We start from the raw sequence: 16803 nt of genomic DNA, 5'->3' as shown, positions 1-16803 counted from the left end.
TGTCCCTGCACACATACATGCGTACATGGCCTATGTCACACATGCAGGCAAGTATCAGGCAACCAGCACACTGCAACATGCCCTGTCTCAAACAGCAATGCTTGGCCACTTACCGCTCAACTCCAGACGGGTCTCCCTCTCAAGGACCTGGACGTGGAGCGCTGGGTGTACGCGTTCCAGGACCCCCATCTGGATGGAACTCATGTGGCCCCGACCCCCCTCCACGAGGCGCCGGGCCTTTATGAGGGTCCTGGACCTCAAGTCCTCCCAGCGCTTCTTGACCTTCTGGATGGTGCGGGTTGCCACCCCCTCCGCGTTGATGGCAACCACACAGTCGGCCCAGATTCTCTCCCGTCCTTCCCTGTTGGCGCGGGACGATCCGAAGAGGGCATCATACTGCCCCAGGACTTGCTCCACCAGGACACCAACTTCGGTGGCAGTGAAGCTGGTGCCCCTCTGCCCCTCTGGCCGGGGGTTGCCACTGGTGTCAGATGTTGATGTGCCCAACATGGCAACCCCAGGGGCAGGAGTGGGTGGGCAACTGGGTCCTGGGGCTGGGCTGTGGAGCGATGTTATCCGAGTCGGGAGTCTTCTGTTCCAGCAGGGGTGGACACAGCAACTGGACCCCTGCAGATGGCTGATGCGCAGGCACCGAATGGCAGGGCACGGTGGCAGCAGGCAGCAGCAGATGGCATGTGGGAGGCTGCTCGGGGCACTGGGGGGCAGTGATTCGGCCTTCTGGGCAGGAGCGTGGTCTTCCGTGTGTTTTCGCGTGGCCAGCTTGATACGGAGTGATTTGGCACGTGAAAATCCTGCACGTCAGCGTGAAATTCGAGGAAAGGGCCTTAGCGCGTAAGCGCGTCAGCACGCGTACGCGATTTCATTGGACCAAAGGCCCTTACAGCGTAAGCGCGTCTGTGCAGTTTCGCGCACGGGCGTTGCCCTGGCAGGGCTTCTCTGTACGTGCTTTTCGTGCGGTGCGTGTGTTTTCCATCCGTTGGGGTTCACTCGCTATTACTTCACAGCGGGTGTTGGCTACGCGTTCTTCTACATGCAAGGCAGACGGTGAGTGGTACCCCGCTCCCCCCCAGGCCCGATCGCGTGAAACACTTCACGCGCACCCCTGGAATACACGCACACGCTCCCCCAAGCCCGATAGCGTGTAAGAACACCCGCGAGCCCCTGGAATACACGTACCCCGCTCCCCCAGGCCCGATCGCGTGTAAAAACACCCGCGAGCCCCTGGAATACACGTACCCCGCTCCCCCAGGCCCGATCGCGTGTAGAAACACCCGCGAGCCCCTGGAATACACGTACCCCGCTCCCCCCAGGCCCGATCGCGTGTAAAACTTTGCGCGCACCCCTGAAATACCCGCACGCAGCAAATCGCGTGTGAGACTTCTCGCGCACCCCTGATATACACGCACCCAGCCCTCACGCGTGTGAAACTTCACGCGCACCCCTGATGTACACGCACCCAGCCAAAACACGTGTGAAACTTCTCGCGCACCCCTGATATACACGCACCCAGCCAAAACGCGTGTGAAACTTCTCGCGCACCCCTGATATACACGCATCCAGCCAAAACGCATGTGAAACTTCTCGCGCACCCCTGATATACACGCACCCAGCCAAAACGGGTGTATGACTTCGCGCGCTCCCCTGAAATGCACGCACATGCTCCCCCAGGCACAATCGCTGAGCTGTGTATACGGTATTTTTTAAGCGCACATTTTGGCGCACATGTATTGGGACGCTACCGCCTGCTTTCTGTGGCGTACGGGTATGGGCCTGTGCGCGTCTTTGGCCGTGCGCGGTTTTACCCGATTCGATTCCATGAATGCCTGTTGTAGGCGAGCGTCTGGGCGTTCCGCGCACTTGCCTCCTGGACCTCCCCTGTGACGCCCACATTTTCACGAGTTGTTCCCCATTCCGCGTGTCACGCCCCGTTTTCCGCCTACTTTTGGGATGTGCGCCGCGCTATGTGCGAATTCGCTGTGGCTTTATCGCACAGCGTTAGATGACCTGTGCGCTAGCATGCGGCGCGCACTTTTTCAGCGCACATCCCACATTTTGCTCGTGCCCGTGCTTCCATGAATGAATGTGCACTTTTTTCTGTGCGATTTTCTGCGATTTTTTCTGTGGCACTGCGAATCGCACGTTTTCGCACGCGTGCTCCGGTTTTTCCGCGCACATTATTTCCATGAATCGGCCTGAAAGTGTTCAATTAGCTATCCTCCTTTTTCTTTTAAATTTCTTAAAATTTCTCAAATTTTGTAAATCTGTCGTGATCATGTTGTAAATTTGTATGATATATGTGTAATTATTTTATGGTCTTACCTTCTCGTTTGTATCTTGCTTTATAAAGGTTCTGCAAAATTTGTTTTGTAAATGAACCAAATACAAAAAAAAAAAAAAAGCTCTGACAATTCAGTAATGAAGTAATGAAGCCCGCCAAAGGCAAAATCGAACAAAAGGGTTAAACATGGTATGGCGCGCAGAGTAAAACCCAAGAAAGATCTCACAAACAAGAAATGGCGAAAAAGACGACTGTGGCCATTTTGAAGCAACGGTGACCCATGGGTGCTATACTGCAGAGGGTTCCGCCTGCGCTAGAAAAGCACAATGGTAGGAAACCTAAACCACTGTCACTAGACATTAAAAGTAGCAAGGGTAACAAATGTTATTACATGAGTAAGTAGGAAAAGGGGCTACTAAGGAATCCCCGCAGCACTCCACATAAGATGGGGTCTGCTGGTGCTGGACATACATAGGAAAAAGTTAAGTAAAGTCAATTTCACTTTACTCCTCTTGGGAACAGTAGTTCACCCAAGATAAGGTATTTAAACCTTAGGAGAAATCTAAAGGACTTCTCTGTGACACTGCACTGACGGTGCTGTGTGTCAGCATACAAAAAGTATATGGCTATGGAGTTTGTCAGACTCCAAAAACAAAGAAAACAGTCTGAATCAGATCAAAAATATATGGGATAGTGATTAAAAGGTTGGTCTCACTCCAGGGTAGAAATGTAAAGTCCTAAAGTACAGCAAAAGAGCTGGGGGTCTCTAAGGTTGAAGGGAATTAGCACAGAAATTAGAATTCTCCCTAACATAATACAATTCCCATCAGCAATAGTTTGCAAAGTCAATGGTGAGGGATTATGGAGTACTAATCCAAAACATCTAGAGCGCTGTTGGCTGCAGACCTCCGAATTACGGCTTCTAAAAAGCAATGACAGTAGCACGAAAGATCCCTTTTAAGATGATAAAAACCATAACACAACCACAATCGTCACTTTGAGAACAAATGATGTGTTATAAGCAGAGGCAGAATATAATCGTTCCTTCCCATAAATTACTGAAAGCAATTCCGTATTCAAGCACTAGAAAGGAAAATGAACATTATGTTAATACAAAACAGATTGAAGCCCCCAAAAACCACATGGATACTTGCCTACAGTCTCTCGTGCAGATCCCTTGGGTGATTTTGTTGCTTCCTTAAGAGTTCCACCTTGAGGGAGAGGCGACTGTGTAGATGGTACATTGGGTTCTACTTCGTTTGAGCTCTCTGCAGGCTCATACTGTGCATCTTCTGAAGTTTGAGCGTACTCTTCAGTCGCAAAGTCATGGTCCAGAGAGGATTTCAAGGTGGGACTGTGAGGCTCATCTGAAACAATACAATAATGAATTTCAAAACATGAACCCTCAAAATATCAATCCAAATTATAGTAAGGTCAGTATTACAATGTGCCTTTTCGGGAACCTGGAAGCCTTAATTTAATGCACATAGATTGATGGCTGTTCACTTACTACAGTATTTGGCAATGCAGTAGGCAGGATTTAGTGCCAGTTGAACACACGGCTTCCATTCTTAGGAAAAAGGGAGCCAAGACTACAAATTCTCTAACCTCTCTTCCTTAAGATTTGGATTTTGCAAGATCGGGTTTGAGACTTCTGATGATATGTTAACATGGATTAATACAGTTATTCATTAGACGGGGTGAGGGTTCCAATCTTGGCTACACAGAAATCGGAGTTTAATTTTGTGGTAGATTACGGTTCCTGAGGTAGAGTGGGATGGGGTGACTGACCTTGGGATGAAATAAAGAGGCTTATGATCTCAGTTTAAGTGGTTAAGACCCTTTAGTTAGATGATGGGAAAAAATGGGCTGGTACTTATATGAATGACCCAGGTCTATCTCATCTTGGGTCAGCATGGCAGCTGGCGCAGTGTGCTGACCCTGAAAATCCGAGCAACGAGCAGCATAACTCTGAAGGTGGCCTTTCCGCATTACATCCAACTGCCATGCAACATGAACTGCCATAGAAAGCGCCTGAGATACAGGTGGTGGGTTCTATTCAAGGAGTTGATCAAAATAATTGATAAAAAGACGTGCAAAGAGGCATAGCCAGGAAAAAAAGGGCAAACTTATACACTGGTGGATCAGGGTTTTAAACACAACAAGTAGCTCTAACAGGTTGATATGTTTGTTCACTACTGATTGTGACCACATGCCGTACGCCATCTGGTGTAGAAGGTTTGCTCCCCATCCTGTCAGGGATGTGTCTGTGGTTAGAGGGACTTCTGCGTGGGTGGTGAAGGATTTCCCCTTCAGAAGGTTCAACCACCACTGCAGAGACTGAACGAGGGCTGCCGAGACAACCACTAGATGGTCCTCATGATCGCTTGCCTAACGCTGGAGCGCCACTCCTGCATTAGACGCATGTGCAGATGAGCGTGTGGAACTAGGATGCCATCATCCCCAACAGCCGAATGGCTTTCCGTACGGTTACCAGACGACTGGCCCCATCTTTAACCATAGGCAACATTGAAATATGTAAGCATGCATCTTTCATATCCAAGGTGGCCATGTAATCCTCTTGCTTCAGCAATGGGATTACCACCTGCAGAATCGTCATCCTGAACTTTTGAGGCTTGACGTACTTGTTCACAGGTCTAATACAGGGTGCATGGTTAGATCCTTTTGTGTACCAAGAAATATATTGAATAAATACCCTTGTTTACCCAACAATCTGGGACAAGCTCGATTGCTCGCTTTTGCAGCATCACTTCGTCCAGGAGGATGTGAAGATGTTCTGTAGACAGTCTTCCGGTATCAGGGCAGATGGAGAAACTCGATACAAAAGCCACTGATTAAAGTCTTGAGCACCCACTGGTCTAAGGTTATTCTCTGCCATGCGTGGGTGAAGCACGTTAAACGTCCTCCTACTAGAGAAGTATGGGAGGGTACCTGAGTCATTTGCTGGCAGGGGCAACAGAGCCTCTGTCTGGATGCAGCATTTCTTGCCCTATCTTTGCCACACCGAAATCCCCTTTGTTGAGGGGTCTGGAAGATGCTGGATGTTCCCTGGCCGGAATACCAGGAAGATCCCCCCCCAGACCCACAGGCACCCTGAGCGGAGCAGGGAAAAGACTGCTCACGAAAGGACCAGCCGGTATTGAAGACCCTGCGCTGTACATATGGCTTGGCCGAGATCTGATTAAGAGACTTGAACGTCTTATGCTCCTTCGTGGTCTGAAGGGTGTTGTCCACCAACATGCCGAAGAGGGCAAGGTTCTTGATAGGTTTCTCAATGAGTGAGGCCTGGGTATCAGGCTTAAACCTGGAATTCTTAAGCCATGCATGGTGCTTCAAGAGAGTACCTTCGGCCAACACCCTGCCTGCAGTCTCCAGGGAGTCAAGCGTGTTCTTCAATATTGTATATGTAACTTGACGTCCCTCATGCACCACCTAAAGTAGCTGAGACCCTGTAGGCTCTAGTACATTCTGTAGACCCTCTTGCACCAGTCCACATTGGACATCGCTAAAGCTAGCAAGAAGAGTAGTATTGTGTGCAATGCAGGTGCTGTAAGCCACAGAAGTAGTGATGCGTTTTCACAGGGCATATCGTTTCTTGCAGTCTTTGTCGGGGGGCAATTAGGAAGACACATTTTCTCATTGTAGTAATGACTTGGAAGTCCGGGACAAATATAGAGTGGATCAGAAGGGGCAGGGCGAAGAATCTCCATCCATGGATTAACCACCCGAGTAAGAGGGCGTAAGCAAGGAGGGGGCAATACGCTTTTAAACAGAAGCAGCAGGATACCTTGGCTGACATGAACTTTTTCCTTGAGGATATCCTCAACAAAGTCTGGATCAGGTACTGCCTCCTGGGTGACCATTTTAAAACAATCTGCTACTTTCCTTCGAAAAGTAGCAAACAGCATCTGGTCATCAATGGGGGAAGCCTGCCTGGGTTGAGAAACAGAAGGAGTGTCCACAAAAATATGATCTGGCTCAGCTTCATGAGCAGGTGTAGTGGGCCAATTTCCCTGGACATCTGCTAGGGTTCAAGCATCTGGATCGTGAGAGACTGGGTCTTGGGAACCATCGTCCTGATCATCTTAGAAAATGTCTGCAGAGGGATCAGGTAATCTCTGCCTAGGAGAAGAAGAGCAAGCCCCAGGAGTGTGAAGCCTACAGGACTTTGAGGGCCTATGACCTTCATCAAGGGGATGGGATCTCTTACGGACATCAAACGTATCTGAAAAGTCAAATTCAGATACCTTATTCATACAGAGTTCAAACCTTTCTCTAGTCCAGGCAGACGAAGAGGCAGCTTCTGGAATAGGGAAAGCGGAGTCAAAAGGAGCAAGGTCTGCATGCTGTTGTAGGGCCTGGGCCAAGGAGAGGAGGCCTGGGAATACACTAGAGGCAAAGAAGTGTTTATGTGGGCCCAGAACCATGAGGAGCTTTGGTATTCATCTCCCTGAGTTTGGGGTGAGTTTTAAGAAACGCGTTTCGACGCGTCTTTCAACGCACCAGAAAGGACTTGGGGGGCAGCACCCTGGGTAATAGGTTCAGTAGGCCCCGCCGAAACATTTGACTGGCCTACAGGTGCCAAAGGCTTTTCGGACTAATATGCCGAAGCAGGCTATGGGTTTGTGTGCTTGTCTTTGGAAGAGAATGTGGGCCCTTGTCACCAGGGTGTGATTTCACCATCGCACTGCCGACAGCATGCTTAGCGGGGCACGAAGGAGTCAGCCGACACCACAATAACGTCTTCGTACTCCGAAACAGAGCCGTGGCTTGTTGAGGAATTCTCGCCTGAGGTGCCGGCAGGAGAGGGACTCGGACGGCATAGCGTCAGCCGGCCACCGTTTTGTGCACCTTTCTTTCGTTTACAAGCTTTGCAGCGCCCCTTGTCGTGGTCATGAGGGAGACAACTGCTTAAATCCTTGTGAGTGCCTTTCCACAGAAACTTCCTGTTGCAGCAAAGGCAAAATATAAAAGGAGTTCTCTCCATGATGGTGTTGAGAAGCAACCAGATGAGAAAAAGAAGAGCAGGAGAGAAAGGAAAGAAAAGGCATTCTCCTAAGAGACGTGTCTAGAGAAAACGTGTCTCCACTCACCCTACTGTAAGGCCGAAGCCTAAAAGGTAAGGCTGAGTCCTCAAAGTTCGCAGAATGGCAACATTATTTAATCTTCATTATCGCAAACCCACAGCAGGTGAATCCTTAGTTCATCACCCACTCTTCTGTGCCTTACTTTTGTACCTCCCTAGCCTTATACACTTTGGATTTTTGATTACTCTTAGATGTGCCTAAAGACAAGCTGGTGGAAGTGACTATATTTTTACAATTGGTGTGATTTCTAGTGTGCACATTTGAGTTTACCATGCATTGCTACTAAAACGGGGCTAGTTCCCTAAAATGCCCATTGCAAGAGATTTTAGATTGTACTTTGGCCATCTTCCTGCCTTTCCAGGCCAGAAAATTCAATATAACTTCTTGCGCTTGCCCGGGAAAGCTGCAGCTTTCCCAGCCTAGTGATACCTTTGTGTGCATGTTGCTCAGCAAGGGGGGTATCACGGTCTAGTCCCATTCCACATTCTTGGAGTTCGAGATCCTAGGTGTGGGGAATGAGCGAAACCAATAGTTGTTCCTGATTGAACAACTACTGGCAGTTTGAATGGTGCAGATCCTTAACATGAGTGAGATCGGGCTTGCTTCCAGGCTGTATTTTGGATAGGATGAGGACTTCTGCAGCCATTTCTTCAGATCAGCATTAGAGATGTGAAATCCTCAGAAGAACAGCCAACTGAAGATACAAAGAAGATGCCTGAAGAGGCCCAGCATCCCTTCCTGCGGACTACCTCATCTGCGAGTGCCCTGTGCAGTGCTTCAACCCTTGTACTGGTGGGCCAATCAGTCTTGACAGGTTCGAAGATCCAGCCGTACTGAGTCTTTGGAAGTGTCCCTGGACCACCCAGTGGACTGTCCAACTCTAGGGTCGGCTACCACGCTTGAACCATCGCCATTCCATGTTTGCAGCCGGAACTTCGGTGGTCGCCAGCTTGCGGCAAGTAGTTTTCCTGACATATTTCAGCCTCAAGGCATCATGTCCTGGAAGGACTTCTACAAACGCAACTGGAAGGACACCGGCAATCATATATGTGTTATGGCCGTCGCTGGAATTCACCTCCCCGTACCTCTGTGAAGTGTTCTGAAGAGGTCTTCATTGGTGCGTTCTGCTTTTCGCCAAGGGTTGCACTCCGCTCCTCGACCAAACCTGAACAATGCTTGCCCCGCAGATCCTGGATACCTCTCACCAGAATCGACAGCAGCAAAAATCAACTTCCAGCAACACCCAGTCAACCCATCCAGCCATCTGGAAAATGTTTAGTTAGGGTGGTAAGTAAACAACCTATTTGGCTACCCCCCTGTCCTCCATAGGATAACATTGAGAATAAACCTCTATGTATCCTTCCATTCCACTTAATTTTGGTCGTCGAACCAGAGTAGTAAAACCTGAAAGATAAGAACACATTTTACTTACCCAGTAATTTTGCTGCATCTCTTCTTTTGAACAATCACCAACACAAGTAATTTACCTGCTACAGATATATTCTGGGGAGAAGCCTTGTGACATTTAGGCACAAGGCCTCACTCTTAAGAATTGGACTGCTGAAGCTGGGAAATATCACTTGTGACTTGGTTCCAGCTTTACTGCATCACTTCAATTTGCTCTTTTTTGATTTAAGTCATTCAATGCTTTTTAAGAACCTCTGGTGACTGTATATGACAACAAATCTACATACAAACAAACTGTCAAACATACAGGGGGAACTGGAGAAGAGTCCGGAAAAGATTTACTTTTACTCTAAAACTTAAATATTAATATTTTAAAAGGAACAAGTTACTTACCTGTAACTGTTGTTCTCCAGCATGGGTCTGGCATGGATTCACATGCTCATGAATATTCCCCGTCGTCAGGCTGGGAATCCTCGGTAAAGAAAAAACCAGTATCAGTTTCGTTTCTGATCTGTCTTTCGTAGTAATAACCAATCACTGGTCTCTGCGTCATACTGACCACAGCCAATGACTGCCCTCTACCTAAGCACCGCCTCTGGCAGCCATCTTCAGATTTGGAAGCACGTGAAGTGGCAGTATGACCAAGTGAAGAGCCGCAGAGGGGTAGGCGGGAGGGTTCGCATGTGAATCCATGCCAGACCCATGCTGGAGAACAACAGTTACAGGTAAGTAACTTGTTCCTTCTCCAGCATGGGGTCTGGCATGGATTCACATGCTCATGAATAAAGAATACATAGCAGTACACACATGCACAACCACGGGAGGTGGCAAAGGCTCAACATTAAGCATCACATCAACTCAACATTAAGCATCTTACCTCCTCACCAGGCTCACCTCAGGCGAACAGGTTGCGCAGCACTGCTTGGCCGACCCTGGACTCCTCCCTGGAATCCCGGTCGACGCAGTAGAATTTCGTGAAGGTGTGCGTCGACCTCCACGTAGCAGCCCTGCATATGTCCAGCAGGGGCACACCAGATAGGAACGCCGTGGTAGCTGCGATCGCTCTGGTGGAATGGGCTCTCGGACGGCCAGGCAGCGGTCGGTTTGCCAACCGGTGACAGTACATGATACAGCCGGAGAGCCATCTGGAGATGGAAGCCTTCGAGAGAGCCTTCCCCTGATTGACAGGTCCAAAGTTCACAAAGAGTTGTGACGTCTTCCGAAAACCTTTCGTGCGGTCCACGTAGAACTTCAGCGCTCTAGCTACATCCAGCGAGTGCAAAGTCCTCTCAGCCGGCGACGAAGGCGACGGGAAGAACACAGGTAACACCAAGGGTTCGTTGAGATGAAAGTCCGACGGTACCTTGGGCATGAAGGAGGGGTGCGTCCTGAGCACTACCCTCGTGTCGTGGAAAGTCAAGTACGGGGCCTTGCAGGAAAGGGCCTGGATCTCTCCCACTCGTCGTGCGGAGGTGATGGCCACGAGAAAAGCTGTTTTCCACGATAGAAACTTCAACGGGGCCGAGTGCAGAGGCTCGAACGGAGGTCCCATGAGTTTGGTCAGCACCACGTTGAGCTCCCACGCCGGGGCCGGAGCCTTCACCGGCGGGAACGATCTGAACAGTCCCTTCATGAACTCTTTCACCAGACGATGAGACCACAAGGACGTCCGGCCCGTGGTTCTGGTGTATCGGGAGATCGCAGCAAGATGAATCTTGATGGACGCGTGTGCCAGACCAGCTTTGGCCAGCGTCAGCAGGTACGGCAGCACTTGGGGAGCCGTAATCCGTAGAGGGTTAATCTTCTGTGCGTGGCACCAGACAGAAAACCTCTTCCATTTGTGTCCGTAGCATTTAAGAGTCGAGGACGCCCTGGCCTTTGCAAGAACCTCTCTGCAATCGGCCGGTATGTCGTATCCTCCAAACTCTAGCGCTGCAGGAGCCAGGCCTGCAAGTTCAGCGACTTCGGGTCGTGGTGGAGGATGGCGCCTCCTTCCCTGGAGAGTAGATCCGCGTCCGCCGGCAGCTTGATTGGCGGGGACGCCGACAAGTCCAGAAGGTCCGGGAACCATATCTGCCTCGGCCACGCAGGTGCGACGAGGATCATCCTGCACCGTGACCTCTTGAGCTGGTTGACGAGCCGGATTAGCAGAGGCAAGGGAGGGAACGCGTAGAGGAACAGGCCCTCCCAGGGGAACGAGAAAGCATCGCCCATGCTCCTCGTCTGGGGAAACCTGCTGGCGAACCTCCGGCACTTGGTGTTCGTCGCCGTCGCGAACAGGTCGATCTGGGGTGTGCCCCACCGTCGGAAGAGGCGATCCACCAGATCCTGCCGTAGTTCCCACTCGTGGCACGAGCGCAGCTCCCTGCTGAGTGAGTCGGCGATGGTGTTTTTTATCCCTGCCAGATGAAACGGCACCAGAAGAATCCCTTGGGCGACGGCCCAATGCCACAGGTCCTGCGCCTCCTTGGACAGCGCTGGGGACCTGGTTCCGCCCTGTTTCCTGATGTAAAACATGGTGGTGGTGTTGTCGGTGAAGATCCTCACCACCTTGCCCTTGAGGGACGGAAGGAAGGACCTGAGGGCCCAAAACACTGCACGGAGCTCCAGGACGTTGATATGCAGGGACTTCTCCGTCGGGAGCCAGAGTCCCCTTGCGTGCAGATTTTCGGTGTGCGCTCCCCACCCTTCTAGGGAGGCATCCGTGGTCACAGTCACCTGGTGGGCTGGGGTCTGGAAGTCCATGCCCGCCGTCAGATGCGCGCGGGTGCCCCACCACCGTATCGCTCGTCGGAAACTCTCGTCGAGCTTGATCCTTTCCTCGAAGCTGCCCGTCGTCTGGATCCAGTGCGCATCCAGGAACTCTTGCAACGGGCGCATCCGGAGCATGCACATGGGAATGAGGTAGATGCAGGAAGACATCATCCCGAGGAGGGACTTGATGGACCTCACCTTGGCCGCGTCGGCCACCAACATCCGTTGCACCTTGCCCAGGATGGTCCTGGTCCTCTCCTCCGACGGGGAGGCCAGAAGGGACACTGTGTCGAGCCTCGCTCCCAGAAACAGTGCGACTTGCGCGGGCACCAGGTGGGATTTGGCCTAGTTCACGGAGAATCCCAGGTCCGTGAGGAGTTGGACGGTCCTTGCCGTGTGGACCACGGCGAGCTCCCTCGTCTTGGCGCGGATGAGCCAGTCGTCCAGGTAGGGGTAGACGTGAATCCCCTCGCGGCGCAGCTGCGCCGCCACCGGTGCGAGGCACTTGGTGAAAACCCTGGGTGCCGACCGCAGTCCGAAGGGAAGGGCTTTGAACTGGTAATGACGCCCTTGGACCACGAATCTGAGGAATTTTCGGTGCCCCTTTAGGATGGGAATGTGGAAGTAGGCATCCTCCAAATCCAACGACGATAGGAAGTCTCCTTCCTCCAGCTGACCCAGGACGTGCTGGAGGGTGACCATCCGGAACTTCTGCGCCTTGGTGAACTTGTTCAGGCGTCGCAGGTCCAGGATGGGGCGCCATCCTCCCGTCTTCTTCTTCACGAGGAAGTAACGCGAGTAGACTCCGGAGCCCCGAAGCCTCTTTGGGACGAGTTCGATGGCGCCCTTTCTGAGCATCGCCTTTACCTCCAGGAGAAGTTGAGGGACGTGAAGTTCTTTCCTGGCCACGGGGGGGACGCGCGGGCACCTTCTTTGAAACTCGAGCGCGTGGCCCCGGGCCAGGGCGTCCAGCACCCAACGGTCGGTGGAGATGGACTCCCACACGCTGACGAAGCCCGCCAGCCGGCCTCCCACCGGGGTGCTTCGGTGGGGGCCCGACCCCACGGCCGGTTCAATCCTGCTTGGACGCAGACTTGCCTCGTCCTCTGTAGGCCTCTTGCGACGACGAGCGGGCCGCTTGACGGTAGGAAGCGAAACCGCCGCCGGAACCTTTGGAGGCGCCCTTGCCTCCGCCGCTCCGAAAGGGCGTCCGCCGTTGCTGCAGTACTCCAAGGGCCCGGGCCGTCTCAGTATCCGCCTTGATGGCCTGAAGGGAATCGTCCACTGTCTTCCCAAACAGGTTGTTCCCGTCGAAGGGCATGTCCAGGACCCTGGTCTGGACGTCCTGCCGAAAGTCCGTAGCCTTGAGCCATCCGCGACGTCGAAGGCAAACGCCGTTGCCCATCTGGCGGAACCCAGTGTCGGCGATGTCCGTCGCCACGGTGATGGCGTGGTCCGAGGCCACCTCACCTTCCTGCAGGATCTCAAGGGCCTCCGCCCTCTTGTCGTCCGGCAGAAAATCCAGCAGGGGAGCTATCTTGTACCAGAGTTCCCTGTCGTAGCGGGCCACGATAGCCAAGGCGTTGGCCGCTTTAATCGTCGTCGCCGCCGACGAGATGACTCTGCGTCCCATGGCATCCAATTTCTTTCCCTCGCCGTCCGGCGGGGAAGTCGACGTGGAGGCCGCACCCCCCCCCCGCTTTCTTCCTGGCTGCCGCGGAGACGACGGAGTCCGGGGTAGGCTGCGCCCGGAGGCATAGGGGGGCCGAGTCCGGGACCCGGTACTTTTTCTCGTACCGGTCTCTTTTCGCTGGCGTCGTGGAAGGGTTCTTGAGGAGGGAAAGGCCCTCATCCCAAATGTCGTCCAACAGAGGCACTGCGAGGACCGTCTTCCTCTTGGTCTCGCGCCGTTGGTAAAGGAAGCCTTCCTTTTTCTTCTCCTCAGGGCAGAGTTGGAAAAGCTCGGATGCCCTGGCGATCATTGAGTGGAACGATCCAATCTCGTCGGGCGGAGAAGCCCTGGTGGGAGGCGACGACGGAAAATCCTCGTCGTATGCCTCGTCGTCCGTACCCGTCGCTGCCGTGTCAGTCCCCGTATCATCCCCTCGGGTGGACGGGGAGGAGGGCTGGACGGGGCGCGACGGTTGAAAAGGAGGCGGTGGATGAATCCTTCTTTTCTTGGTAGGGGGAACACCAGAAGGTCCCGGTTCTGGATCCCCCGACGGGAGAGGTTCCTCCGTCGGTAACGGTAGTCTCGTCCTTATCTCGGAGCATAAGGACTGTATAGCCAACAAAATGGCCGCTGAGTTGTCTTGCGGCGCTGGCAGAGGGGAATCCGACGGGCGAGCAGGGGCCCCATCGGTATCCTCGACGATGTCGTCGTCGTCACCTGCGTCGGGGCCCATTCCGACGGGCTGGTCTTGTTCCACGCCTAGGCCGTGGCTTAAGACCTCGATCAGTTCCTCTTCTGAGGTTGAGGCCGAATCTACGACGACGCCCTGCCCCCCCTTCTTCCCCACGGAGGGTTTCACGGGGGTCCTATCGATGGGCACGAAAGAAGACTCCCTCCGAGGAGGCAGGGAGATTCTGGGCCCCGAGGCCGCCACCACTGGTGCAGCCTCCACAGGCTGGGCCAGGGCCGCCGCGACCGTTTCGATAGAGGGCTTGGTCGAATGGATCAAGGCCTTCACCACCTTAGGTGCGCTCACCGCCTTATCCTTGAGGGAGGGGGCACTGCCACGCTCCTCCTCTGCCTTAGAGCTCGACCGGGGTCTCTCCAGGAGCTTCGCCGGGTGCTCGGCCTTCCTCTTACCCGACCCAGAGCGTTGGCTCGTGGTTGATGGTGCCGGGGAGGGTGCGCCCTGCCTGGCGCCCGTAGAGCCCGACCTTTCGGCGCTCCCGGTGCCAGCGGACTCGCGGTGCTTGGCCTTATGTTGGGCCCCCGTCGCCGGGGCGCCCTCAAAGGTCTTAGAAGACCGCTCAGATTTCTTCTTCTTCTCGCCAGACGGGCTCTTACCCTCCAGCCAGCTGGCGAGACGTTGATGGCGGTCCTTCATGGTCCGTTCCGACATGTTGCCGCAAAACGCACAGTCCTTCTCCACGTGCGTCTTGTCCCCATGAAGGCAGTAAAGGCAGAAAGAGTGTTCGTCCTCCTTGAAGACGTTCTGCAGCTGGCATCCAGGGCAGGCCCTGAACAGCTTTCCGGGCGTCGAGCTTCCCTTCTCCTGGGCCATCTCCGAGACCGGGCCTGAGAAGCTTCTGGAGTCCTCCGAAGTGTAGCTCGACGAAATCTTCACCCTTGAGGGGCACAGATGAATCCGACACGGGTCCCCGTTGATCGGATGTAGGATCGGTGGAGCTTGAGGCTCTTTTGACCGAAAGAATCGAAGTTTTTGTGAAAAAGCGCGAAAAAATAGCACTAACGCTCGAGAGCAATAGCACGAGGATCCCAACACATGAACGTGCGGTAAAAATCTGAAGATGGCTGCCAGAGGCGGTGCTTAGGTAGAGGGCAGTCATTGGCTGTGGTCAGTATAACGCAGAGACCAGTGATTGGTTATTACTACGAAAGACAGATCAGAAACGAAACTGATACTGGTTTTTTCTTTACCGAGGATTCCCAGCCTGACGACGGGGAATATTCATGAGCATGTGAATCCATGCCAGACCCCATGCTGGAGAAAACAATGTTATTTAACAAATATGCACACACAATATTGGTTAAGGGAGTAGTTTCTGACCTGTAACTCCATTTCTCCAGCGTTGGTACCTTTCATGTATTCACATGCTGTGCATATTCCCAGTCAAGATGGGAATCCCTGGTTACTTTAATTTAGTACTTCTCGTTATGCAAAAAGTTTGACACCTTGAGTTTCCCATCAACGTTGTGGGTGCTTTTGGAACCCACCAATGGGACGTCAGGTGTATAGCTCCACCCCAGCAGCTTCCCCCCCAGATTTTAACCACTCCAGCTGGAGGATAACCCCCATGTAGGGGATGTTTGCATGGAGGGGAAGGCTGGAGGGCGCATGTGGATCCATGAAAGATACCAAAGCTGGAGAAATGGAGTCACAAGTAAGAAACTACTCCCTTTTCCAGCATTGGATGTTTCATGGATTCACATGCTGTGAATAGATTTTATAGCAGTATATATGTCAGGAGGAGACAAACCAGCCAAACAGAGTTTAGAAACATTTGCATTTTTTTTGCTCAAGCGAGACGAATATGTACGCAAGTACAAGAAAACACCGGAAGCTGCAGGGCTCACCTTACTGGAACAGCCGTTGAAGGACTGCTCGTTTCATCTGCACATCGTCCGTGTGATGATGTTGTCGGCAGTAGTGCCTAGTAAATGTGTGAGGCACTGCCCATGTTGCCGCCAGGCAAATGTCTTTGATGGGCATTCCCAACCAGAGCCGCTGGAGGCAGCTGTGGCCCTCGTATAATGCACCCTAGCTGCAGTGGCCGGTTGGCCTTTGCGTGGCAGAATGAAATCGCTGAGGATATCCACCTTGCGATGCCTTATTTTGTGATGGCTTTCCCCTTGTTTGAGGGGCCAAAGGCGACAAAGAACTGTCTCGCTGTTCTAAATTATTTTGTCTGGTCCAGATAATATTTGAATACCCGTTTTAAATCCAGGGAGTGCAGAGTTTTCTCTGCTCGGGTGGTAGTGTTCTGAACATTTTTTTACAAAATTCAGGCAGGGTGATGAAATTATGATGGTACTTTTGATATAGTGAAGATTGGTGGATAGGATTACTTTGTCCTTTGCACATCGGAGATACATAGGTACAGAGGGTCCACCACTAAGGCTTTAAGTCAGAGACCCGTCTGGGACTCCTGGACCGTTGGTTTGCCCGATGGAGCCCTGCTGCAGTGCTGAAGCTCTGAATTCGCCTCAACTAGAGAAGCCATGAAAAGGACGACTTCTCCACTTGGGTTGGTGGGACCAATCGACCCCAAAACGACCCCATCTTGAAATCCTCTCGGAGCTGGCTGTACTTCCATTGCTGCCGCAGGAACCGATTTCCAGGGAGAGGGACACCAGAATCGAGTGTGTTGTCTTTATGTCGGACTCGATTTCCAGGAAGATCCTCCGGACTCCCGTGAAGCAGGACTGACCAAGCCTGAGCCACCTCAACAGAGTGATGGACCCCAGATACGAGGAAAGTCCATAAGGTATCCGAGAACCGCAGTGGTGCGATTTGTGAGAAGCTGTAACTGCGAAGTGCTGCT

The 16803-nt window shown here is 52.5% G+C and overlaps 1 protein-coding gene across 7 annotated transcripts in view; it reads right to left on the bottom strand.

The window, feature by feature from the left end:
* Positions 1-16803, bottom strand: part of LOC138570837 (serine/arginine repetitive matrix protein 2-like) — a 638877-nt gene that overhangs the window by 339460 nt on the left and 282614 nt on the right. For all 7 annotated transcript variants that reach the window (XR_011303882.1, XR_011303883.1, XM_069649149.1 and 4 more), the window contains exon 11: positions 3454-3666. Coding sequence is in view for 5 of the 7 variants with exons in the window: in XM_069649149.1 (XP_069505250.1) it covers positions 3454-3666 (213 nt within the window). In the remaining 2 variants the exon portion in view is untranslated. The remainder of the gene's footprint in view (positions 1-3453; positions 3667-16803) is intronic.

This window comes from Ambystoma mexicanum, chromosome 1p (genome assembly GCF_040938575.1).
Source record: "Ambystoma mexicanum isolate Mex_15411 chromosome 1p, UKY_AmexF1_1, whole genome shotgun sequence".
Taxonomy (NCBI): Eukaryota; Metazoa; Chordata; class Amphibia; order Caudata; family Ambystomatidae; genus Ambystoma; species Ambystoma mexicanum.
Note: the sequence above shows the minus strand (reverse complement) of the source record. Positions and strands in the feature narration are given on the sequence as shown.